This window comes from Phalacrocorax carbo, chromosome 9, assembly GCF_963921805.1.
Source record: "Phalacrocorax carbo chromosome 9, bPhaCar2.1, whole genome shotgun sequence".
Classification (NCBI taxonomy): Eukaryota; Metazoa; Chordata; class Aves; order Suliformes; family Phalacrocoracidae; genus Phalacrocorax; species Phalacrocorax carbo.
Genome location: NC_087521.1, coordinates 34465906 through 34489907, shown reverse-complemented (window position 1 = coordinate 34489907; position 24002 = coordinate 34465906). Strand labels below are relative to the sequence as shown.

The 24002-nt window shown below is 45.0% G+C and overlaps 1 protein-coding gene across 11 annotated transcripts in view; it reads left to right on the top strand.

Moving 5' to 3' along the window:
- The window catches only part of KTN1 (kinectin 1), a 76627-nt gene extending 54895 nt beyond the window's left edge, over positions 1–21732 (top strand). For 4 of the 11 annotated variants that reach the window (XM_064461066.1, XM_064461065.1, XM_064461063.1 and 1 more), the window contains 17 exons: positions 493–530; positions 1555–1645; positions 1731–1799; positions 2223–2260; positions 3182–3272; positions 5347–5433; positions 7273–7362; positions 8477–8557; positions 9132–9221; positions 9311–9403; positions 10738–10809; positions 11259–11342; positions 11541–11624; positions 13951–14034; positions 15349–15441; positions 19970–20093; positions 21229–21732. In XM_064461066.1, coding sequence (XP_064317136.1) covers positions 493–530; positions 1555–1645; positions 1731–1799; positions 2223–2260; positions 3182–3272; positions 5347–5433; positions 7273–7362; positions 8477–8557; positions 9132–9221; positions 9311–9403; positions 10738–10809; positions 11259–11342; positions 11541–11624; positions 13951–14034; positions 15349–15441; positions 19970–20093; positions 21229–21233 — 1314 coding nt within the window. In that variant the 3' untranslated portion in view covers positions 21234–21732. The remainder of the gene's footprint in view (positions 1–492; positions 531–1554; positions 1646–1730; positions 1800–2222; positions 2261–3181; positions 3273–5346; positions 5434–7272; positions 7363–8476; positions 8558–9131; positions 9222–9310; positions 9404–10737; positions 10810–11258; positions 11343–11540; positions 11625–13950; positions 14035–15348; positions 15442–19969; positions 20094–21228) is intronic. The other 7 variants (XM_064461071.1, XM_064461070.1, XM_064461067.1 and 4 more) reach the window with 3 other exon arrangements.
- The last annotated feature ends 2270 nt before the right edge of the window (positions 21733–24002 follow it).

Genomic DNA, 24002 nt, shown 5'->3' with positions numbered 1-24002 from the left:
GCTGTGATACCGTCCTGCCTTTACCTGTTGTGGAAGTTGCAACTGGTCAGAATATTTTGGCTTTTGATTTCCTGCACTGGACTTGAGAACAGATGTCTGGACATCCTTGAAGCCAGGTGTTACTTAATGAAAGAATTTTTCCAATAAGGTGGTATTCTAGCTCAGTTTGTACTTCTGTTGATGATAAAGCGTAGAAACTGAGTTGCACTCTTAGTTTGGGTGGATGTCTAGACAGGCACTTATACCAGGGGAAAGGTGGAATGGAGAGAAATAGGCTGGTGTGAAGTTTGGGATGCTTGGTGTGAGCTGTGCTTCTGAAATCCACAATGCGTTTAGATGTTCTTGGAGCAATGTCTGATGCAAAATTCCTTGTATTTCTTTGGCAAGTATCTTGCAAGCTGTGTGGTGCCCCTGCTCATGCACGGAGTTGCTGATAATTTGAAAGCTTTACTGCACCATCAAAATGAGGTTGGGAATTGCTTTCTTTTTCAGGTACCTTCTGCATCCCAAGTCCAGGACCTGGAGAGCCTGTGAGTATGCTTAGTAGCAGTTTCTCAAGAGCCTGCTGATAATATGCATTCAGTGCTGGCATTTATCTTAAATTGGAATGTATGAATTGGTTTCAAGAATTTTATGGGCTTTGCTAAAATAAGCTGTTAGTGCCGATGGACGTACACCAGCCAGCGTGTCTGCTGCCGTGTGTAACAGCAAGTGTCTGGCGTCCCTGCCTGGCGTGCCTAAGTAGTGCTCAAAAGCTTTGTGGAAGTGAATGATCGCCCAGGGCTCTACTAACTAGTGAAATTGCTGCTACTTCTTGTGTCTAGTGATAATTTCTCCTTCTGTTTAGTATGTTCAAGAGTTTGGATTTAAGTGCCTGTGGGTGAGTCGATAAAAGCAATGAACAGACACAGGTGGCCATTTTCAGTCTGAGATGCAATAGCCAATTCTTCATCTCCTGTTTTACAGAGAAATGCTGCCAGACTTTCCTCTGTTTTGACTCTGCTTTGTCTGGCTGCTCTAAGTTAGGGGAAGGTTGTGTGAGGCTGCCAAAAAGGGCTCTGACTTCAGTGCAGCTCTTTTAATGTGCTGCCCTCCCAGCAGGGCTCCTGTATAGCCAGTGCGAGGTACTGAAGGCAGCCTCGCCTCTGGGAGACTGTCCCAGGCACCTTCACGGCCAGCTGGCTTGCAGGATTTGCTCAGGTGATCAATGGCTCCTCTCCCCCTTCTGCTCTGAATGCTGTTGAGATCATCTATGACTAAATACATTTGCTGATTGACATGTGAAATGACTAGCTTGCTTCAGGCCAGTTCTGAACAGGTCAGTGTTTGCAACACATGTCATTGCAGCTCGCGTGTATTTTTGTTAGCTTTCTTGGTCTGGAGCCATAGTGCAATGGTTTCTTCTCCAGGTGTGTGTGCTCTCCTTTTGGCTGATAGCATACAAAATATATTTACCTTCTGCTGCTGAAAACTGTCGCAGCTAGCTTGTCTGTCCCTTTTTAGCATAAATTCTTTCTTAAACCTTTTTTCTTGCTTTCTAAACCATCTCTGCAGGTTGAAAGGGGAAGAAGAACAAATGAAGAAGTTGAAAGCTGTAGTGGAAGAAAAAGAGAGAGAAATTGCAAGCCAAGTAAAACAGTTGCAGGTAAAGTTTCAATAGAAGTGTCTTGTGTTGTAAGTGTATATCTATATGTATACATGTTTATATATTGCCTCTTTTCTTTCAACAGGATGTGCAAAAGGAAAATGAATCTTTTAAAGTTCAGATTCAAGAATTAAAGCAGGAGAACTGCAAACAGGTACAGCTTCCAATTGCAGTGTAACTGAGTCAAAGGGGGTGGAGGTAGCTTGTATGGATGGCATGGAAAACCAGCAGTTGTTTTGGCCCTGCAAATCCAGGGCCAGTTTCAGAGTTGAATTGCACCAGGCCAGCTTTTCTGGGTGTTGCATATCTGTTCTCGCTTCCCTTTGTGGTGTGAGTTTGCAGCCTTGTGCTCTTTCTTATGCCTGCTGTGTTCTTGTATAGCTTTCCACCCCTGTCTTTACATGCTATATCACAGACAGGGTTCTCCTGGCCAGAAGAGGCTGGACAGGACTCCCTCGAAGGCCAAGAGTGCAGCTGCTTAGCGTTGCAGCAATGTCTGGTTAACAAGGCAGATCGTGTCCTCTGCCTCGCTCTTTGCTGCTGATCTGCTCCTAATGAGTTTCTGATCTGTTTGTAGGCATCCCTGGCTGTCCAAAGTGAGGAGCTTCTGCAAGTGTGAGTACTGCCAAAAGTTGAACACAATAGATAAGCGCTTCATTTCACTTATTGCTCAGGAAATTTAAAAGATGAAATAAATGCCAAATGTATAATATCAGTGTGAGAGAAGTGGCCAGTAGAAAAAAACCACTCTACTATCTAATAAAACTTGAACATAGATATTCTGCTCATGCTAATAATCCTCAGCTGCAGTCTTCTGCAGGCAGTGCTTGCAGTGTGTTTTGCCCACCATGTAAGCAAGCCACGATTGATTTACTTTCAAATGCACACCAGCTCAGCTCTGAAGAGTTAAATGTTGGTGTTTCAAGTAGAAGTGTCAGGCTTTTTTCTTGGAACTTCAGCTTAGTAGAGGGTGGTTGTTCATGTTATAAAATCATCTTTTCACAGGGGAAGTCTCGGGTAAAAGTGTGGTATAACGGGGAGCTGAAGTGCACTAAAAAACTATGTGGAAGCTAATGCCATGCTGGCTTCTACTGCGCTACACAAATTGCCACTGTCATGCGTTTTTGGCTGGCTGAATTGTTTTTCTTTCAAGTTAAATGAGTTATAAATTGTGAACTAGGTGCTTGAAAAAGAATGCTCTTATCCAGCAGGCAGTGCCTGTTTTGTGGTGGTGTACTAGCGTGGGCTGGCTGACTTATCCTCATCTAATGCGTTGCCTTTCTGTGGCCTTGATAAATGTGTGCAGATGCCTGTTGTAGGCAAACAACAGCTTTACAACGGGCTTTGCTCTGACAGCCCGCAGTTCACAGAGCAGTAGGAAGCAAGCGGTACTGCCAAGTCAGTGAGAGCAGCTTTTCAAAGAGAGTGTGTTGCTGGCAGGGAAGGAAGGTTAGTGTATATGAAAGGGTGTCAGTGCTTCACTTGAAATTTCTTAAATGCCTCCTGACTTGTTTATTGTTCTTTTTGCTAATTCAGGGTTGCAGGGAAAGAGAAGGAAATCGCCAGTCTCCAAAACGAGCTCGCCTCTCAGAGAAATGCTTTTGAGCAACAGAGGAAAAAGAACAACGTAAGGAAATTCTCCCCTCCACCTCCCCCCCCCCCCCCCCCCCCCCCCAAAAAAAAAAAAAAATCCCCAAAGAACAACCCAACCTGTGTGCACAGCACTCCTCGATGCCTGGGGTATTCTGCTAAGAATATGTTTGAGAGTTGTCTGCTGTATTGTGCTCCTGGACACTCCTCTCCTCTTGGGAGTGACTGAGCATAGGTGACTTTACAGCTCCAAGTTTTGTCACGTCTTTGACAATTTGCGGATCTGATGAGAGGGAGGGGACTTGCTGGGGGACAGGACACATCCCATAGCAAGTTCTCAGACTTGGGTTCAAGCCTTGTTAGCCCTGTTCAGAAACACATCCTTTGCCGAGGGTTTGGGGAGAGGGTGGGAGGCGAAGGAGGCCATGCACTGCCTGAGTTACAGTCCTTGTGTGTGGACATGGGAGAAGGCTCTCAGGGCTTCAGGGCTCTCAGATCTGGCTCTTCCCGTTCCTAAGTGACTAATCCTGATCTTCTGAAGGAGGTGAAGGACAGCGAGCCTTCCTTTACAGCAGCTGCTGATGGTGCAGTAGGTGTTGTTTGTGGGTGGAAGTAAAGATTGTATCTTCTAACACAGACATGTGAAGTTACCTTCTTGTAATACCTCACCTATGCAGGGCAAGAGAATGGCATGTTTTAAGTTATATGGAAGAAAGCTGTTAAAATACAGGGTTTTAAACTCTCCTGTCTCTCCTTGACGTCCCATGAAGGCTATTGCCTGAATACTATGCAATAAGCTTTGTTGCTTAAAAATGGGGTGATATAAGGGAAGATGCACACGGAAAATATTGAGAATGTGAGCTTTTGAGCAAGTAGTGTTTGATTAAGAGCTGAAATAACATAGAGGGAAAGTGGTTGGGTAGGCTCAGACAGATGAGCTGGAAAGGTAGAACATATGTGTGCCTGTTTTCCTGGGGAATGGCAAGGTCTAAGTACCCTTTGTGGTGCAGGCAGAAATCTGGCTACTGCTAAATGCAGACGATGCTTGTAGGTCCCAGCTTTCCACATCGCAATTTTATCCAACCTTGTTTTTATGTCCTGTGAAACAGCCCTTAGGACAGCAGGCAAATAGAGGTGGTAAAGTAAAACTAGTGCAGGTGCACGCTAGGATTTGGATGCCGCTTTATGTGGTGAGTTAAAAAAAAATACAGCCTTTCAAAAATAGCCCTTTGCTAAAGCAGATTGCTCTGAGGGTTGGGTTAAATCCCAAACACTGTAATCTCCTCCCCGCAAGGCCCACCGTCCTTCCCAGATAAGAGCTGTGAGGCTCTTTTTATAAGAGCTCCCAGCCTCCTAACTGAGCTTGCATGTTGACGTCTTGTGGAGTACACGTTTGATGACCTCGCCAAGAAAGATGCAGGAGCGCAGCACGGGCACGGTGGTGTTTCCATGTGGATCTGGGGTGTGCTCGCCACTGGCGAAATCCCAAAACCTCCCAGGAGGGCACTGGTGAGCAAACCAGTTTTCTTTGGGCACGGTGGAGAGAGCTGCGTGGGTAAATGCTGTGAACCAAGACCCGGAGCTTTGTGTTTCTAAAATCAGTAGTAGGTTTGGGCTGAGGCCCAAGGATCTACGCAGCTAGATCTGGTTGCAAGATCAGGGGCATAAATGTGTACGCCTCCATGTATACTGGGGTCCATGCTGGGTTCTGCAACACGACATGCCTAACACTCTGTTGTGTAATCTGTGGTTTGGTGTCTGTGTTCCTCACTACTTTTGAAAACTTCCCTCTCTCTTCTTACAAGTGCAGTCAAAGTGTGGGGTTGCTGTAGCGATACGCTCTGCCGTAACACTTGGATCAGTTTTGGACGTGGGGGCAGGTTGGACAGAAATCGGCATAAATTCCCCCCCCGCCCCCCCCCTCATTCAAACTCTTTGATCATCACACTTATTTTTGCTAGTGTATGTTATCTTACCCCGCAAAATCATTTTGCAGTAACCAGCATTTAAATGCAAATGGTGGAATGTCATGCAAAATATATCTCTGAAGTAAAAGCGGAAACAGTTTGAATATTGGCTGAACTGAAATCATTCTTTCTAAAAATGATTAGGACCTTCGGGAGAAAAACTGGAAAGCAATGGAAGCATTGGCATCAACTGAAAAATTGCTGCAGGACAAAGTGAACAAGACCGCCAAGGTTGTAATGTTAACTGCTAGAAACACTGCATTAAGCTAGAAGCAGATCTGCAGCTGGTTTTTTTAAATGAAATGGAAGCATTTAACTTTTACTGCAATTTAAATATAGTCTGTTCTGAGTGATCATTCATATACTCTCACCTCTGCTTCTTCCTGTTGTCTTTAGGTTTCTTTTTTTCTTTTAATCCTTGTGGGCATGCTGGTTTTTGATTTGTTTGCATAATTGTTAGAGCTGTTGTGAATTTTTTTTTTTGTCTTTGTGGGGAGCCCTAGAATAAAAACTGCTGGTGAGCAACCTGCTTTCATCTACTGGGCTTTTGCTGTGCTTGAATAAATTTATTGGACCTGAGAAGAACTAGGATTAAATTATTATTTAAAAACTTGGGAACTTCTCAGGAAAACAGTGTCACCACAGCTGTGAATTTCCTCCTTGAAAGCATATGAAGCTCGACAGGTTATGTCAGAGCCAACGTTCAAAACGATACAGGGCGTGAATTGCCCTGAAAGGAGCTTGCATTTGCTACGAGCCTGATTTGGTGTTAATTGTCACCATGCAGATTTCAAAAAAAAAGCATCAAAATAACTTTAAAAACACAAGTCAGGTAGCTAGAAGCAGAGGAGCTCTGGTTTGGGATTGTCTCTCTTGTGTTTTGGAGGTGTCTCTGCTCTTTGCTCGGCCACGTGTTCAGGGAAGCCGTGTACCTGCTTTTGCTGTGTGCTAACGCTTGCCTGCTTTCTCTTGCAGTCGGAAGACTCCATCAAACAGCCATTTGCCACTTCTCGGTGGTTCCTAAATTGCTGAAAACTAACACACTTAGCACAACTTCACAACCTAATGTCTCCTGTCCGTTTCTGTCTCTGAATCTCAACCTACTAATGCCACCGATCTCTTGCAGCAGAGGAACTTTGAGCAGCCAGGCGCAGTAATGCTCACGTCAAAGGAAATAAACCCAAAGATTAGTGAAGGATTTTTGCGGAAAGCTGCCTTCTGCGCAGAAGTTCAGGCTTTCTGCATTTAAACTTGTATGGGAGCCTGAGTGTCGCATGGCTAAACTAAACCAATCTGCCACGAGCACAGCAAGCAAAAATGTCCTGAGGCTGGTCTGCTTTTAATGTTAAATAAACGGAACGATGGATCTGTGGTGCCCTTGGCTCTGTGTATTTATATTTCCAGAGCAGTGACAAAGAAAACCTGGAGATTGTCACACAGCTCTAATAATTATTTCCCATTGCACCCAAGCTTGGGGAAAGAGGATGTAAAGGTCTCCCTCTTGAGTACTTATAAGTAATATTTAGAAGATACAGTCTTGCTTTCTTGGCCTGGTTCAAATGTGCATTAACACAAAGTTTCCTTTTGACTTTAATTATCTGTTTTTTGATGGGGTGACATTATTTTATGGTGATTTTTCCCCACCTAAAATTGTTTAGAATAAGTATGAATTTAAAAAAAAATTGTTGATTGACCAGACTTCTTGGTTCTGAGATTGCTCAACTTGAGTGGCAGGGCTGGTGTGATCTGTGCAGTTACTTAGCACAGTGTAGTTTGTGTTGTGTTGTGAAGAAGTGAATGGTGGCGTAATTTCTGTACAACAGGCTAGGCTAGAGGACAGCTTAATGAAAATAAAAGCTTAAAAGCACAAACAAATGTGAAGGCCAAATTGTGAAGCGATTCAGTGTCAATTTTTGAAGCAATTTACTGGCAATCTTAGAGATGGTAGAGCCTTTCTCACTTAAAAAATGACTTTCTGGGTTAAGTAAGTTACTCTAGGTGTAGACGAGGCTATTGCCAGGTCCATGGAGCGTGTTGCCCAATTTCACATGAGCCTTTCTCTTGGTTTAGGAGAAGCAGCAGCATTTGGAAGCTGCCGAGGTGGAGACGCGCGAACTACTCCAGAAGCTGTTCCCTAAAGTCTCTCTTCCTTCCAACGTGGTAAGAGAAGGGGCTCTTCCTACCCTACTGCTGGGGAGCTCTGGTCCTGCTGTGCTGGGTAGTCTGGAGCACTTCCCTGCAGTCCCCTCTGCCCCAAGGTTTTTGCAGTGGGATGTGAGTGTCTTCTGCTGGCAATACCTGTACTTGCTGGCAGTGAAGAAGCAAAGCTGCAGACTGTTACGTCAAGAAAAATGTGAAAACAGAAAGTTATCGTTGCCTTATTGTGTTTTTTTTACTGCCCCAACATCTGATTCATCTGCCTGTGTTATCTGGTGTCTAACCGAGACAGTAAATTTTCAGGGGTGGATAAGGTCTGCTGCGTGTTTCCTCGCTGTCTGGCACGATTGGGGATCCATATCTTCCCCGGCAGCTGTGCAGATAACGGCTGGCCCCCCTTTCCAGAAGGGCTGTGCTGCCTCAGTGCCAGTTAATAACAATTAAGGAGGGTTTGTTTTGTTCCCAAAGTTCCTTTGGAAACCGCTGGTTTCCAATTTTTTATTCTTGGTGGCTTTCAGTTGCTTGCGAGGGAAGTGCACTGGGTTCATACGGTTTAGTCGGTGTGAACGATGTGAAGTGAGGCTGGAAAATCGGGGTCTACATTTCATTTGTAATGTCTAGAGGTTTTGAATATTCATACTTAAAATTATTCTTAAATACGCTAAAGTTAGTCTCCTGATGAACTAGAAATAGTCTTTTTAAAGACTGTTTCTGTAAGGTTATAAAATAGTCTTCCTAGTGAGGTCTCTAGAATTACATAGCAAGCGTCTACTTTAACTGCTCAGGGATTTTGGAAAAGATTCCCTTAAGTCTTCAAATACTCCTTGCAGAAACCCTGACACTTGCAGGGAGACCTCTGTCACCCAGTTGCATTTCAGCATGTCCAAGCCCCCGTGAACTGTGTGTGTCTCGTTACCTTGTGCCTCCTGGATTGCTGCCCACTGACTGTCATCTCTGCTCGCCTTCGTGCGGTACTAGCTGAACAACCACTGTGTCTTAGCTCTGGGGAATTAGGGGACTGAACACTGCTCCGTAAGCCTGCAGCTGGGAGACAAATGTCCTGAAGATAGATTTACTGAAGCTATTTTCAGCTTTAACCGAATGTATTTCCCAACAGAGTCATAGTGAATGGATATGTGGGTTTGAAAAGATGGCTAAAGAATACATGAGAGAGTCTTCAGGATCTGAAGATGTCAAGGTAGGCACAAACGGTGGACGATTGCCTTGTGCGTGGCGTAGCGTGTTTTTCCAGTGTAAATCTTGCAAATTGTGCTCTGGATTGTGAATTTCGAACTGGAGAACAGGTGGCAAGAATTGTTTTATAGGTATTTGCATCTTTCAAAAGCACCTTATGTAGTTGTGAAAATGTTTGAAATTCAAAATCCCCGTTCCCTTTTTCAAGTAATTATGTTTTTTCAGGTGACTCGGAATTACTGCGGTAACTTACATAGAGTTTGGGGTCAATGTAGGTCAACGTGGCACTTGCTGTTGTCTTTGCATGGGTTGGAAAGACAGAACCACAGAATCATGCAACGGTTTGGGTTGGAAGGGACCTTTAGAGGCCATCTAGTCCAACCCCCTGCCATGAGCAGGGACATCTTCAACTAGATCAGGTTGCTCAGAGCCCCGTCCAACCTGGCCTTGGATGTTTCTAGGGATGGGACAGACCTGCCATGTGAATGATACCTGCTTGCTTTGCTGAAATAAGGTAAATAGAACTCGAAACAGTCAGTTGAGATGTGACTCTTCTGGTCCCTTTCCTCCTTTGCCAGGCTATGGAGCAGAAGTTGAAGGAGGCCGAGGAAATGCACATACTGCTGCAACTGGAGTGTGAGAAATACAAATCGGTTCTGGCAGAGACGGTAAGCAGGATGCCTGGTTGCCTGTGCTGTGTGATGTTGCAGGCTGCCTGTCTTCTGCTGTAAGCTTTCAAACCCTGCTCTCTTCTTAGGAGGGGATTTTACAAAGGCTACAGAGGAGTGTGGAAGAGGAAGAAAGCAAATGGAAGATAAAAGTTGAAGAATCACAGAAGGAACTTACACAGGTATTTTTGAAGATCTGCTTTTTGAGGCAGCCAGGCAGTTTCTGCTTGAAGTGGCAGAGGGTGTTTCAGCGCTGTGAAGGCAGGTGTAGAACAGCCCAGGCTGCCAGGTTTGATGTGTGCGTGACCAGTGGGATGAAAAAGGTGAAGTCTGCAACCAGTATAATAGGAATGATCCCTCCTTAGAACAGAAGGATTTTTGGTGCTCTGATACTTAGTTTCATGGTAAGAGTGACTTTCATTTCCTTGAGGAACATCTTTCCATGTAAAAAACTAAAAAGTGGAGGAATTGTTGGTGTCTTTAGATTTCTGTGGCTCTTCCTGTTGCCATTTTTAGAGCAGCAAGAACAAATGACGAGTACAAGATCTTTGGCCATTATGGCAAGCCTGTGTCACAGTCCTTTGCAGGTGATGCAGGAGGCAGCCAAATAGCATGTAGTAATATTAATGCTGAGGGGATAGGAAGCCAAAGATCCAGGAATGTATGTGTGTTCTGTTAATGTGCCCAGGAATATATATTTCTCTGATCTTGGCAACTCGGACTGTTATTTCTGTTAAGCACTTTTTTCCCCAAAGTCCATTTGTGAACAGATATAGACTTTTTGTGCTGAAATTTAAGTATCATATGATCGCAACAATTTTTTGGAAGCCGTTAAAATAGTGCTTAATCCACTATGGTCAACTAATTACACTTGGAATTGCCTCCAAAGATTTCCTTTTTAGGAAGGCTCTACTAGCAAAAGTGGGAAGAAAAAAAGCCTTTTATGTTTTCTTCCTAATCTAGAGTTAAAGTAGGTCAAACTGTTTTGGTTTTTTTTTAAAGAAATTATTTCTAAAGTACTTCTGCTTAGTAATTTGAGTGCTGGAGTATAAGCCTGGAGCAAACAGAGAGATGATTTATAAACATCTTGTTTGAGTGGCTTATAAAAGGCTGTCAGATCTCGAACTATAGATGTGCTACCATCTGCTGCACTCGCGCAGCCTCTAGTAAGGCTAAATATGCTGGGTTTGGCTGCATATAATACATGGATGGAGAGAGTCTTCTTTGTCTAGGAAAGGTAGTTCCTGTACCATGGCTAGTGGACAACTGGCTTAGTCCTTTATGTTCCAAATCTCTCAGGCTTTAGGCTCTAACTATCAGAGAACTTCTTATGTTGGGAGAAGGTGTTACGATGGAGACTCAGTATATTGAATCATTTGAGTGAGCATCTAATTTTATTCAGTATGATTCCATCCTTAATATTTTTAAATCTTAGAAGCAAGCTTGGATGTATATGGAGAGTTTGTCTTAGACTGATTTGACCAAATTATTTATTTATTTATTTTGAAAACCACAGATGCGTTCTTCGGTCGTTTCTTTGGAGCACGAGGTAGAGAAGTTAAAGGAAGAAATCAAAGAAGTTGAAACTGTACGTGCAGGTGTCTTTTCTTTGAAGCTTTGTGTTCCTTAAAACATGATTTAGGTTTATGCTGTAAGTCTGAACTTCCCAGCACTTCCCGCAAGTCCAGTGCGGTCTGTGCTGCAGTTTAAACTGAATCTTTTGGCCAGTGCTTTTAAAGAGGAGAGAAACTGGGTGCTGGAAGTCGTCCTGGTTTTTATTTCTGTCCTCACCTGCTGGAGCTCTTCCCTTGTGAGGCTGAGCAGTTTACTGCTTGTTGATGATCTTGGGCTTTGTTGTTTTTCTTGTTGCCTTTTTGAAATGTAACAGTTTAAATCTGCTGTGCAATCACTGGATGTGAAATGCTTTCTAAATGTCACGGAGTATTTGATAGAAATTCATAGCTAATAATAAACCCAGAAAATAATACTGCAAGAAACCACTGAAAACATCTTTTAACTCTGTTTTTCTGTTTCTAGCTTAAAAAAGAGAGAGAACATTTGGAAAAAGAACTAGAAAAGGCAGAAATGGAACGATCTACTTATGTTTCAGAAGTCAGAGAGGTAAACATAATGAACTACACTGTTCTTTTTCTTTTGTTTGGTTACCAGTTGGCTGGCAAACTAATCTAATGCTTAGCCCCTGTGGCTGAGGAGTTTATATGCTTGTGACCTTAGGGTAGAGCGACACAGTAATAACTGAGCAGAAGAAAAGTGGGCATCCTAAGGAGACAAATCCTAAAACTCTAAACTTCATTTCAGCTCAAAGATCTGTTGACTGAATTGCAGAAAAAACTTGATGATTCATATTCTGAAGCAGTAAGACAGAATGAAGAGTTAAATTTGGTAAGAAGCTCGTTCTCCGCTGGGCACAAACTAGGCTCCCAGCATACTTATGAAGCGGAGACTTATTTCAAATCCTGTCTGTTCTGCTAACCTCTTCAGCTTGATATTTTTGTCTGTTGCAATCATTTATGTAGTCTGACTTTTACAATTTGTCTCTTTCTCTGCTCCTAACAATAGCATGTCTGGTTCTTAAGACTTTTTCCGAAGTCTGTAGGACTTTCATTCCTGAAACTTCTTGAGATTCAATGTTTTACAGTATAGACAAACGCAGTAGCAAATATAATGTCCTTGGAGCAACAAAGTTATGCTCCCATTCGTTTAATATGAGGATTATTCTTTTTTCCCCCAAACCTTTTGAGGATGCAACAGTCGTATCATGCTCTGACTGTGCAGAGTCTTTTCCATCCTCCTCTGTATGTGCAGAAATTGCCCAAACCTGATGTTAGATGAATTCAGAGTATCCAACCATTCAGCAGCTGGCATCCTGATGTGGCATAGTACCTGTTCTGGCTTGGTGCATGTTTTGCTAGCAATGCTCTCCAACCAATAAAGCTGCTATATCAGGTTTTCTCAAGAAGGAGTTGGATTAACCAAGGCCAGTCCTATAGACGCAAAGTTGCGTGGTTTTCTGGTTTGAGTAATGTGTTTTTTAAGGCTTCAGGAGCAGTCAGATCCTTCCTCTGCTTGTGCTGAACAGTGCTTTCTTGCTCTTGAGCCAGGATCAGGGAAGGTTGTCTATGTAGCATGTCTTTGATGGGTTTTAGAGTAGCTCATGGCACAACCTGTCGCTGCAGGCTTTGCTGCTGATCTCACCAGGGTACTGCCACTAATGTAACTGGGTTAAAATAGTCGAGTAAAAAACCAAGCCCGCAATAACGATCTGCTTAAGTTTAATAGTATGCTTGGCAAGTCTAGTACAGCAATGATTAGCGTCCTGCCTCAGCAACCAAAGCCTCTCGTTTTGAAAGCAAGGGAAATGGGAATTGAATGCATATCATAGAGTTAATCAGTAAATGCAAACCTCTTGAATATAAGAGGCAACAATCTATTATGTCTGTAACAACAAAAGCTTAAAAAGCTGAGCTCCCTGCTAGGGCAACTTGACTCTGCAATCTGATGATGCTGTGCTGGTAGGAGTGTGAGGAGGTGGTAAACAGTTACCTTCATGCAAATGGCTCAGGAATGCTGTCCAGTGTGCATGAGGGGTTTTTGCAGTAGGCAGGAGGCTGAGGAGTAGAAATGATGGGATTTCAAAATGCGCTTCCCACTAACTTGTAAGGTGAGCAAGGAGAGAAGCTGAAACTGCAGAGGAGCTCAACAGGGCTTCCTCAAAATGTAGAAAACCAGCATCCACCAGTCCAGGTGCTCCAAAGTGGGAAACCTTCCAAGGGTGAGATGAATATAATGCGTAGGTTTGGAATCAGTGAGAATTCAGGGCTCTGAGTAGCCTATTGTTTGATTCTTTAATCCCCTGCTGGCTCCCAAGAAGATTGACAGCAGGAGTAGTGAACATTAGCACAGTGCACTCCAGAGGCACAAATCCAACAAAATTGGCACTCGAGCTTCTTGTTAGCACTCCTGTTTGAGGCTCAAGCCTTAAGTGCTGTGGCTGGTTCTGTATGCTGAAGTGATGTGCTGAAGAGCAATCGAAATATTCTTCAAAAAATGTTTATATCCTTTGGAAGGCAGTAGTTCAGGGGCAGCCAGTGCAAAGTATTCCTCTCTCTTGACTGAAATAATTTTCACTTTTTTGGATTGAATTTAAACAAAATTGACGACTTAATATACCCCTGTCAGTGATTCATGCCTGGATGTGACATTAACAGACTGGTTAAGTCAACAAAGTTGTAGTAAGTGGTGCTTTATTAAGATGACAAGTAGAGCTTTTTAGTTTATTCAGCAGTAAAGTGACTGTTTAGCCTGAATTAGGAAGATGACAATCTACATTTTTGCATATTTGCTGTGAATTAAGGTGAAGTCTGGGTTTGACTGGAGATAACCGTTCTGGAGAGGCTTATGTACTTTCAGGATTGCTAATATTCCTTCTGGCGATATAGTTTAAAAGTTGAAACTACTTGTAATCAACCTGATGCCAACCCTGTCTTGTCTTCTGTAGTTCCATTCTCTACATTTATCGTTACATATGGAGTCTCTCTTCCTTGACTGTCCTTGTAAACCTCATCATACATGTTGACTAATCTAGCGTGTGCAATAATTGTTAGTAATCTTACTCCCTTTGCAGTCAGTGTGTGCTGGGTTAATCCGTGGGACAGACAGAGTCTGTGTGTGTGAGGGAAACTGATTTTTCTTTGTTACTATTTTGCAGCTGAAAACACAGCTAAACGAAACACTATCAAAACTTAAAGTTGATCAAAACGAGAGACAGAAGGTAGCTGGTGACTTGCCCAAGGTAAGCAGAGACCCTTAACAGTTGCAGATCTAAATATTATTGAAAACCTCAAGATCTATATAGTTCAGCAGTGCTGGAAAACATGGTGATTTGAGCGGCTTGAGCAGACTGCCTGCCTGGTGTCTTATTCCACTCGCTGGTTCCCCAGGTGACTGGGACTGTGGGTGTAAGAGCTCATGCAAGATACCTTGCCTGTCTAAAATGATAAAAATGCAACTAACGGCTCTGTTTAATTACCCTCTTGTTCATGACAATTTTATGCCAATGGGATCAAGTGGTGATTCGGGGCTGACAAATAGTTCTTTATTTAAAGAAACACAGCCTAACAAAAAGCCCATCCCACAGCCCTACACCCAATCCACAGCCTGCAGCTTTTAAATCAGTCTCAAATGGCAGTGGGTTACAAGTTGGTTTACAAGCTGTCTGCCCATTTGCACATGGTTACAAATCAGCTGTAACCCAGGAGACTTGCAAGTCTTTAAAGTGAGATCTGTGCAAGCTTGGTGAGACAGGCAGTTGGGTTACCTCTGCTCTTCCTCAATGGCTGCTTTTGCAAGATGGATTAGAGTGGGAAATCTTTAAGCATGAGAGGTCTCAGTGCTGTCTGTCACCCCAGAAATGAACTTCTTGCAGGAGAATTGATAAATGGAGATAAGAATAGTCTGCAGAGTGGCTGAGCTCCGGCTCCAGACTGCAATAACACCTTGTTCCTTCTGCGGGAGACGCATAATAAGGAAACTGGGCTGCATTCTTGCAGGGCTGGAGTGGGGAGAGCTATTGGTGGGGCAGGTCTTGTCCTGGGAGTGGGGACAAGTGATGACAAAAGCACTGCTAGGAGGTGAGAAGACAAAGGAGACCTGCTGCAATGAAGTGTTTAAAACATTTTGCTCAGGACAATTACATTAGATGTTGACATATGAAGTGAGCTGTGCTGATGTCCCTGATTCACGGTGTATTCTATATAAATGCAGATATATGACAAGGCTTTTGGAGACCTGCCTGTGCTGTTACTCTTGTGCAAAAAAATTTGCTGCACAATTTTTACCTAATAACTTGATGTGAGACTATTAAAGCTTCCCCGTAGGATTGCTTTCAAATACAAGCAGGCTGACATGCAACGTGCTGATTGTAAGGAGACATGCCAATCTTGGCAAATGCATTGGTCCCCTGAGCAAGTCTGGCATAAAACAGATTTCCTCCTGAACAGTGATTTCCTGTGTCTCTAGTGCTCTTGGAGAGATGGGGGTTTGCTTCTCAGCCGTTGTTAATTGTTGTCCCTCCCCTGTGGCTTTTTTTTTATTTCCTCCCCTACAGGCCCAGGAGTCTCTGGCATCTCTTGAGAGAGAAATTGGAAAAGTTGTTGGGGATGCCAATGTTATTGAAAACAGCGACGTTTGCACAGAGTCGGTGAGTGTTTCTTTGGAGCCCATGCTCAGGGGGCAATGCAGGTCTCATGGGAAATGTGAACTTTGGGAAGTGAGGTCTAGCAAAGGAACAGGACGTGTTCTGCTGATGGTAAATTAAGGCTTGATTAAACTTCTTGTAGTACAACTTGTCAGGGTGGTGTCCTGGAGCTGTATCCCAAGGATGCTGACATCTTTCTAAGCATTGGGAGTTTTGCTGTCATCTGGATCGTGACCTCTTTCCCATAGCTCAGATTTGTAAGGAGGAAGGGGAGAGATTCTGGATGTGAGATCTGGGCTTCTGAAGGGTTGTTGGTTTGGGCAAAAGTGGGAAGAGCCCGGGGAAGATCCCCAGACTTGTCCTTTGAAGAAGGGAAGCTAAAGATTTGCTGATTACTAAATGAGCTTAAAATATTAATTGTTGGATTGGCACTTGCTGACATTTGTAACGCCAAAGAAAGAAGGCAGTCGTGAGGGCCCTTGTAACACCAAGGCAGACAATGTCTCTTGCCAGAAGGTTGCTCCTTTGTCCTCTGCAGCTGTGGGCAAGAGCCTGCTCTTACTTCCAAGAACCTGTCCTGGTTCCTGGAAATGTGTGCTGACCTAAAAGTGGTCCAGCAGCAAAGTCTTACTAGACTGAACTTCAGTAAGCAACAGACTTGAGCGCTGCCTTGTGCTGTGGATGAGCAGTTCTCCAGATTGATGCTGTTACTGGAGGATATAAAAACACTATTGCAGTTGCAGGGTCTGGAATTGGGTGGACTCTGGGGTGGCCTGTTTTCACGCTTGCCGGTGACTTGCCTGAGCCTGTGGGTTACTGTTTGCATGGATGATTGCTGAACTGCTTGTGCAGCTGGCACTCCGAGTGCTGGCCTTAAAACACCACCGCCTGTACAAGTGGTTGAGTTATGGCTTTGTAACTGGGCTTCTCCATCTCTGGAAACGAGAGCTTTCACACCAGCTTCAAAATAGCTTCGCAACAGCTTTCCAGGATGCAGTTGGGAAGGGGAAGGCTAAAGCAGATGCCTTCCATTGACACCACTTAGCTGTGTAAAACATGCTGGGAACTCATTACCCATTTTCTTGTGATGGATAGAGAGGGAGAGGAGTTCTTGTTGGTAGAACAAATAATTTATATTCACTTTTTAGCTGCTGAAAATAAGTAGCTTCATCAGCTGAGAGAGGAAGCTAGGAGTCCTCTAAGGAGTACTGTGGAAAAATCTTTACCTTTGTGGTAGTTAGCAGAAATGAAATGGCACTTCCAGGGTGATCAGTTGTGGATGCTGGTTGACCCTTGCATTGTGGGCTTGCCGTGTCTGAGCCAGAGATGCAGCTGGGCCTGCGAGACCACAGATGTCCAACCCTGTGAGCTGGCTGCCCGGGAGGGTTGGCAGCTCTGCCGAGCCCTCTCCTGTGTTGCCAGCAGGAGACCAGCCGGTGACGGTGGCGATCGGGTGCTCTGTGTCCCTGTCTGCAGCAGGCTGGAGAAGAAAAGCCTTCCTCAAACCAACGCCAGTGGTACATCAGAACAGCAATGCCATCAGCCCTGGTGTTTTGTGGCTGGTGACACTGCTGAGCCCTATCCTGAGCTGGGCGTCATAAGATGTGCCCTGCTGTGGCACGAATATGCTAAGTTTGATTTAATTGCTTTACCCTTGATTTACATAATCCCTCTGGCTCATGTGTTGCTCTGCTGTAGCTGCGTGGGCACACTGAGGAACCCTAACCAGGTTTCCTCCAGAATATCTATTGGTTTATGCTGAAGATGAGTGTGGAAAAACAGTCCTAATAAACCTGTAATTAAGCCTTCATTAGTAAAAATATGTTAATTGTCTAAGCAGCGCTCTTGACAGGTAGCCATTGGCAGAGGCTGAAATTAGAACATTATCTTTTTCCCAATCTTTTTTTGCTGCTTTTTTTTGAGAGAAAAAAAGGCTGTCTCTCCAGAAGCCTAAAAACCCAGCTCAAAATAGCTCTCAGATTAAAAAAAGTCTTCCAGCCACTTCCACCTAGCAACAGTGTCTCTTTTCTAAGAAGGACCTGAAAACACGTGCTTAAAACCGAGCATATTTGTTCCTTCTGGGTACTGGAACCAACCCACAAAATTGATAAGTGGTGCTTGTGTAAACCCTTAAACACATTCTATGTGTTTCCCTTAGATTCCTTTTCTTTGTTTTTTTAAAAGAGACCATTAGGTTTTTCTAATCAGCTTCCTTGTCACTTATGGGATTAGATGATGACTAAAGGGTGCCTTTTAGTATGCTTTAAGGAAGTAATTTATATTCAGCAGCTTCCTTAGGCAGTAAACTTATTTTGAAGCTTATATGAAATCTAATGTGCTGTTCCCCCCAGATCTCGGTGTACAACACTGCCATTGAAAACTGGAAATGCCATACATGTAAAGCTTGGTCTGTCAGTTCGGTGCCTGTTGTAGCTACTGGGTCTGTGGTCGCAGGGCGTTCCCCGTTACCGTCCTCTTCCTCTCTTCATCCCCATATCCCATAGACATGCTTTTCTCTGCGTCACGAAGACCATGGGTCTGGGGCACAGCAGCGGCTGTGTAAGGCAGTCTCGCACTCCTGGGTTAGCAGAAGCTGCAGGTTGACTGTGGTGAGCCCATATCCATCAGGAGCCGGTCAGAATTGGCCCCAGGAGGGTTGGGGATGTGTCTATAATTCACGAGTAAACACTGCCTGAGATTAGTGAAACCGCAAAACAGAAGGGAGAGGAAGCAAATAAGGGAGAAGAGCTCTTCCCAGAGATGAGGGCTGAGAGTGAATTGAAAGGCTCCTTCACTGCGTCTGCTCGTGATGGTTTCTATGCTAATGCACGTGCACTCTCATACCTGGCGCTGCCGGTCAGCGCTGCGATTCGTTCGTTTGCCGGGATGCTAATTGCATTTGCCTTTCCGCTTCCATCAATCCATATGAGACTGTCAAGACTGAGAATTTGCTTAGCAGGCCTGATTTTCTACTTTAATAAGGGTAAAATAGGTTAAGGCTACCCTAATACAGATTCCCAATGATTTCTTACAGTAGAAAAATGTTTACTAGTTGCACTTAAGAGCTTTGCAATATATTGCTTTGTTCTCTAGCCTGAGCCCACAGTAGTTTCTGTAATGGTGCAGGCAGTTGAGTTTGATTTAATGCCCGCTCTGCGTTACAGCAAGTCTAGCGGCGTTTCCAGCCAAATGGGAGCTGGAAAAGTGGCCTTCTCTGAACTCACTCTAATTTCCCTGAAACTCTAGGGAGAGATTTGCAACAGCGTCATGCATTAGTCTTATTCTGTTAAGTAGAACTGCTTTCATTTGGAGTGGAGTTGGCCGATGCTGAGCGCCTGCGAACACCTCTGTTCTCATGTTGAAAATTGGGTACTTCGGTATTGCTGACACCAAGGCAAAGTTGCTTATTTTTAGCTGTTAAATTGCAAGGGAAAGCTCTCCTACGGGTTATCTGCACGTCATATTATGAGCTGAATAAGGAGTGGTAACGTGTGTTTTAGATGTGGAGTTCTTTGTACATATCTGGAGGAACTAATCAATAAAGGTAATAAAACAGGGATTATATCACTGTTAGCTCAGCAAGACTGACTTGGGGGAGGGGGGCTGGCAAGAGAGGAGGAGTCCATTTCAAGCTGTGACACTTTGCTATTAACAAACTGTTGAACTCCTTAAAAAGTAAAAGCAATTATTTTTGTTTTAAAAAAACAAGCTCAGCATTTTCATTTGAGAGCAAGAAACCAGTTTTGTAGCTCTTGGTAGCTTGCTGTTTTCCATCTCTCGGTGTTGACTGGTGCTTAGGCTGCTTTGTGAAGCCCTTATCCAAGTCTGGGTGTCACTGGCAAGCAGGGATTTCACGGCAGCTCGGAGCAGAGGGTGAACCCGTGGGATAGCCGCTGGGCAGCAGCCCATGCAGGAGCACTGGTGCTGTGGCATGGGGGTGGGGAAAGGTATGTACCTCCTGCCAGCTGTTTCAAATGGTTTCATAGCTGGAACTGCCTTGAGCTTGGGTATTACGTACTGCTGAGGACAGATCCCCATACAGACAGAGTCCTTGGTGGTCCAGCAGCCTTGTTGTTACAGCTGCAGGGGTCAGAAGTCATCGCTCCCACCGGGCACACCGTCACTGTGCTTAGCAGCCTGCGTGATAAAGCACATGCTCTTGTCTGCATGGGGCTTTCAGCCAGGCTTGTGGGGACGTGGGGTAATAACTTCTGAGGCCGGATCAGCCGCGGTTACGAGCACAATTCCTGGAAGCAGTGAGTAAGTGGAGTCCTGGGCAGGGAGGGTGGGAGCCAGGGGTCAGCGATGCTCTCGCCGGTGTTTGGCACGTGCAGGTGATTCCCTCGAACAGGAAACAGCTTCTTGACTTTGAACCGTGTTCTCTTTAAATGTGGCCCTAACCCTCTGACTTACCAGAATTGTTCCAATCTGCGCAGAGAGTTGTAGTTTTATACGGAGGATCTAATTTTAGGCTTTCTTGGTAATTAGATTGTAAATGAGTTTTTAATGATTTTTTTTTTCCTTCTTCCAGGAATTGACTGATAAAAGACTAAATGTGGCAGTGAATCTTAACGAGGATGTAGGTCATCTCAAGAAGCTGCTCGTGTCAGTAAGCCAAATGCTGTCAAAGGGACGAGAACACTACCAGCTAGTAGGTAGGTGCGGCTGGTGGCCGCCTAGTTGAACTGGGTGGCTGTCAGGAAGAACACTGGTCTGTGGTGGTGGGACCTCGTTCAGATTTAACAAGTCCGGTGTCAAAATCTGAAACTGTCGACATGCAATTCATCAAAAGCCTCTGGTAGGGACTGTGTTTGTCCCTCTTTGGATCTGTACTTCAGTTAGTTGGGCCTGATCTCACATCTCCACATCCCTCTCTGGGTACGTCACTCTGTCCTTCCCTTCCACTATGTGCCACTTCACGCAGCCAGGTTTCCCAAAGCTTTTTTTCTCACGGTGCCTCTGCCTTGTTTCCTTTGTCCCAGCTACGTGAGCCAAGTGTCTCCACTACCGTGCTCTAATTGCTTTGGGATGGAGGATATAAAGTAACCCACTGGGCTTTCACTGAGTTAACAGCAACGGCTTGCTGTGGTCACGGGGATATGAGTGTCTGAAGCGTCAGGCTGGCATGGGCTCTTCATCCGATTATAGACACACGAACAAGGCTTTTAATTTGCAGCCAGTGTGGAAACCTGGGCCTTTGTGGCTGAGTGCATCATGCTGGTAAACTTCTTAAATGGCCCAAAGTTAGCTAACGGTCAGATAAAGTCGAGGCACTAAACTTTCTTAGGAAGCTTCTGCAGCTTGTGAGCCTCTGCTAGGTGTGCTGTGAGCCAGGGCTGAAGGCGGGTTGTGAACTGTTGGGTTTGGGAGGCAGCACACCTTGGTACTGAACGAGCTGCTACAAGAAGTGTCAGAACTCCCTCTCATCTCCTGAGGATGGGTCTTGGTTTTTTTCCTAATTTAGGTGTATTTTTCTGCTCCTGGCTCTGTAATATGCTGTGGGCAGCAGAGCTGGTACCAGGGTGGTCACGGTGGGGTCAGCCCGGTCTTGTAGGACGGGCTTGGTGTGCACATAGGAGGAAGGTGCTACTGGCACCTTGGCCTCTGCTCTGGGAGGCTGTTCTTGCTCAGCCTCCACCACCCTGGTTTGTTCCTCTGGGCTTTGTTGTGGGCCGATGCTAACGAAGCGACTGGCGTGAGCCACTGAAGTGCTGGCGGGGCGTGGGTTTGCTTGAGTGCTGCCCTTCAGAAACTGCTCTGCTGACGTGGCGTTTTGTGTTTCTCTTGCAGAATGAAGTCACGGGGGAATCGTTAATTTGAGGATAGCAGAAGGCATTGTATTATATTTTGCCAAATTAAAGCCTTATTTATGTTTTCACCCTTTCTACTTCGTCAGAAACACTGAACAGAGTTTTGTCTTTTCTAATCCTTGTTAGACTACTGATTTAAAGAAAAAACCCAACTCTGTAGACACCTCCAGAGTTTAGTTTTATAATAAAAACAAACCTGTTTGGATAATTAGACCTTTACATTCCTGGAGAGACAGTAAACACATAATCTTTTATCTTATTTTGCTCAATGAAACTTGTTCAGAAGACTCCAACGTGGTAAAGTCACCAATGGGATATAACATTTTAATACTGATGTTGTACACTGTTTTACTTAATTACATTTTTGGGATTAGCTGCCTCTGAGTTCATCCTCAAGTAAACACTCCTTTTTTTTTTTTTTTTGGTTGCTAACGTAATCAGTTTTTGTAATGGTGTCAGCAAATAAAGGGATGCTATTATTCAAGGTGTTTCTGTTCTCTTCTTTTAACTGAATGTGGATGACTTGGGTGAGATTTCCACCTCTCCCCTCTCTGAAACGAGCATCAGGCTCCACTTGGTGTACTTGGTTTTGGGCAGAGGAGGCGGCACAAGCTTGAGAAAAGGTAAACCGGGGTGCTTGCAACCTTCAGAGCAAGCCTTCCTTTTAAAGAAAAGGCACTAAGGGTTTAAAAAAAAAAAAAGGAAATCCCCAGCAAACCATCGTACGAACTGTGGTTCCATGTCATGTATCGTCTTTGGGGAAAAGTCAGGGAGTACAAAGCGGGAGGAACAGTTAGAAACGTCGGGTGGGTTGGCAAAGCCAGCTGTTGTGGGAGTGTTGGACAAGCCTGCCCCGCCACCAGTGGTGCGCAGAGTATCTCGCTTTGCCCTGGACCTGCCTCCTGGGTGGGAGTCTGGTGTGAGGAGTTTTGGGCAGGGGTTGGATGCTCTGTACTGGGTGCTTTGTTGGGAACAAATCTGGGATCTGGGGTGGGTCTTTGGGACAGGGCTTCTCCTGGGGGCATGGGGAGATCAGGTGGCCATCCTCTGCTTTGGGTTTTTCAGTGTGTCTTAGAACCCTTTGCTCCTGCAGGAGATTCTTCAATGAGCAACAACATCTTACCTTGTTTAGTTCTTGATAATGCTTGAGGACGTGATTATCAGAGAGAAGGTTACAAAACGGGCAAAAGTAAATTAATTGTAGAGGTAAAATGGTTCATAATGCTCACCCTGAGCTTTTCACACTCTTGCCTTTGTGGGTTTTTTTGTTAAAATTTTGGTCCTTTGTCACCCACCCCCCTTGACTGGGCAGGAGGTGAAGTGTCTTCCTTAAGCAGGCCCAGTGGTTTCCTGGATGATGCAAGCCCTGCTGAGAGCTATGAAATAGCCCAGAAAAGGGAGAGAACTGAAAAACCTGTGTTTTCTTCACAAAAGCTACCCTTGGGTTTCAACGGCGGCCATTAAACTGTCATGTTCCTCGGAGATGTTACTTCACTGAGTAAAAACTCAAATGCCGTTAGTCTAACTGCTTTGTAGGTGGCTTGAAATAGAAAGAATTTCTAGTGCTGGGGACACCCCCTGCAACTCGATCGAGGGAAAACCTGAGCCCAGGAGGGCCTCGGCGCTTGCCCAGGTTAGGGCAGAGCCTGATCCTTTGGCAGATATCTAGACATAAATTTTTTTAGGGGTAAGTTGCAGCTTAATGGATCTGTGCAGGTTTGACTGTTTTGAAACCATGAACGTAACCGACAAGTTGCAGTGATGTTAGTTTAGACGAGGGGTGTCGTGGTGTTGCTGTGACTGCGGTCCTGCCCATCTGGAGAGTCCCCACGGCCACCCCAGCTGGGGAGCTCCTGCTCTTTGAGGCTCTGTCACTTAGTAAAACGCAGGCTCGCGGAGGCAGGTGGTGGTCGTGTGGGAGAGCAGACCCGAGTTTCTGCTACCGCATCCGTTACCTAGCGTGCAGCTGGCTGGAAGCTCAGCCTTCCCCTGGGTCGGGTACTCTCCTTTGGCTCCTCCGTGCAGCTGGGTCTCAGCTGTGTTTTGCTCCCCTCCTTTCCCCTTACGGATAAGGACAATGGGCAGCAGGGAATCTTTGCAAGGAGCTGATTCCCGTCCTGCGTGGGCTGACCAGGTAACAGAGTGGCCAGTTTCTGTGTAACGAGTCTAGGGGTGCTCGGAGCCTTCCTGCGGGTCTTGCCATGGACATGCCATGGTAAGTGAGGCGCAGTGGCACAGGTACCAAGCGGAGCAGCGTTGATTCGCCCGTATCTCCCCTCAGCGTGGTGCTGTGAAGGCAGAGCAGGCTGAGGAGCTGCGGCGTTCATCCTGCCTCCCTCTGACACCACGGCTGGAGCTTGGCACAGGTAACGTCCCTGTGAGAACTGGCGTCTCCAGGTAAAGCGATGTCCCTTTTTCATCAAAAAGATGGTTTCGCAAATGCTGATGGTGCCTCGTTCAAGGAAGAAACACACTTGGAAGGGACAGCAGTGCCTGGAGAGCCTCTGGATGCAGCCTTTGGAGGAGCAAAGGTGGTGTGACTGTGGAGATGGAAACCTGGCCAGGTCTCCAGGCACTTCTTGTTTTTGTTGGGTTAAGCCGCAGAGCAGGGGGTGAAGGTGCTGATGCAGTGCTTAGTTGAAAAGGAGAGAGATTTGTAGCATCATTCCCTTTCTCTCTTGGCAGAAATCCTCCCAGGGAGGATGCGAGATCTTATGTTTTGAAATTTTAAGCGCAGGTTTTTATTTTCTTTTA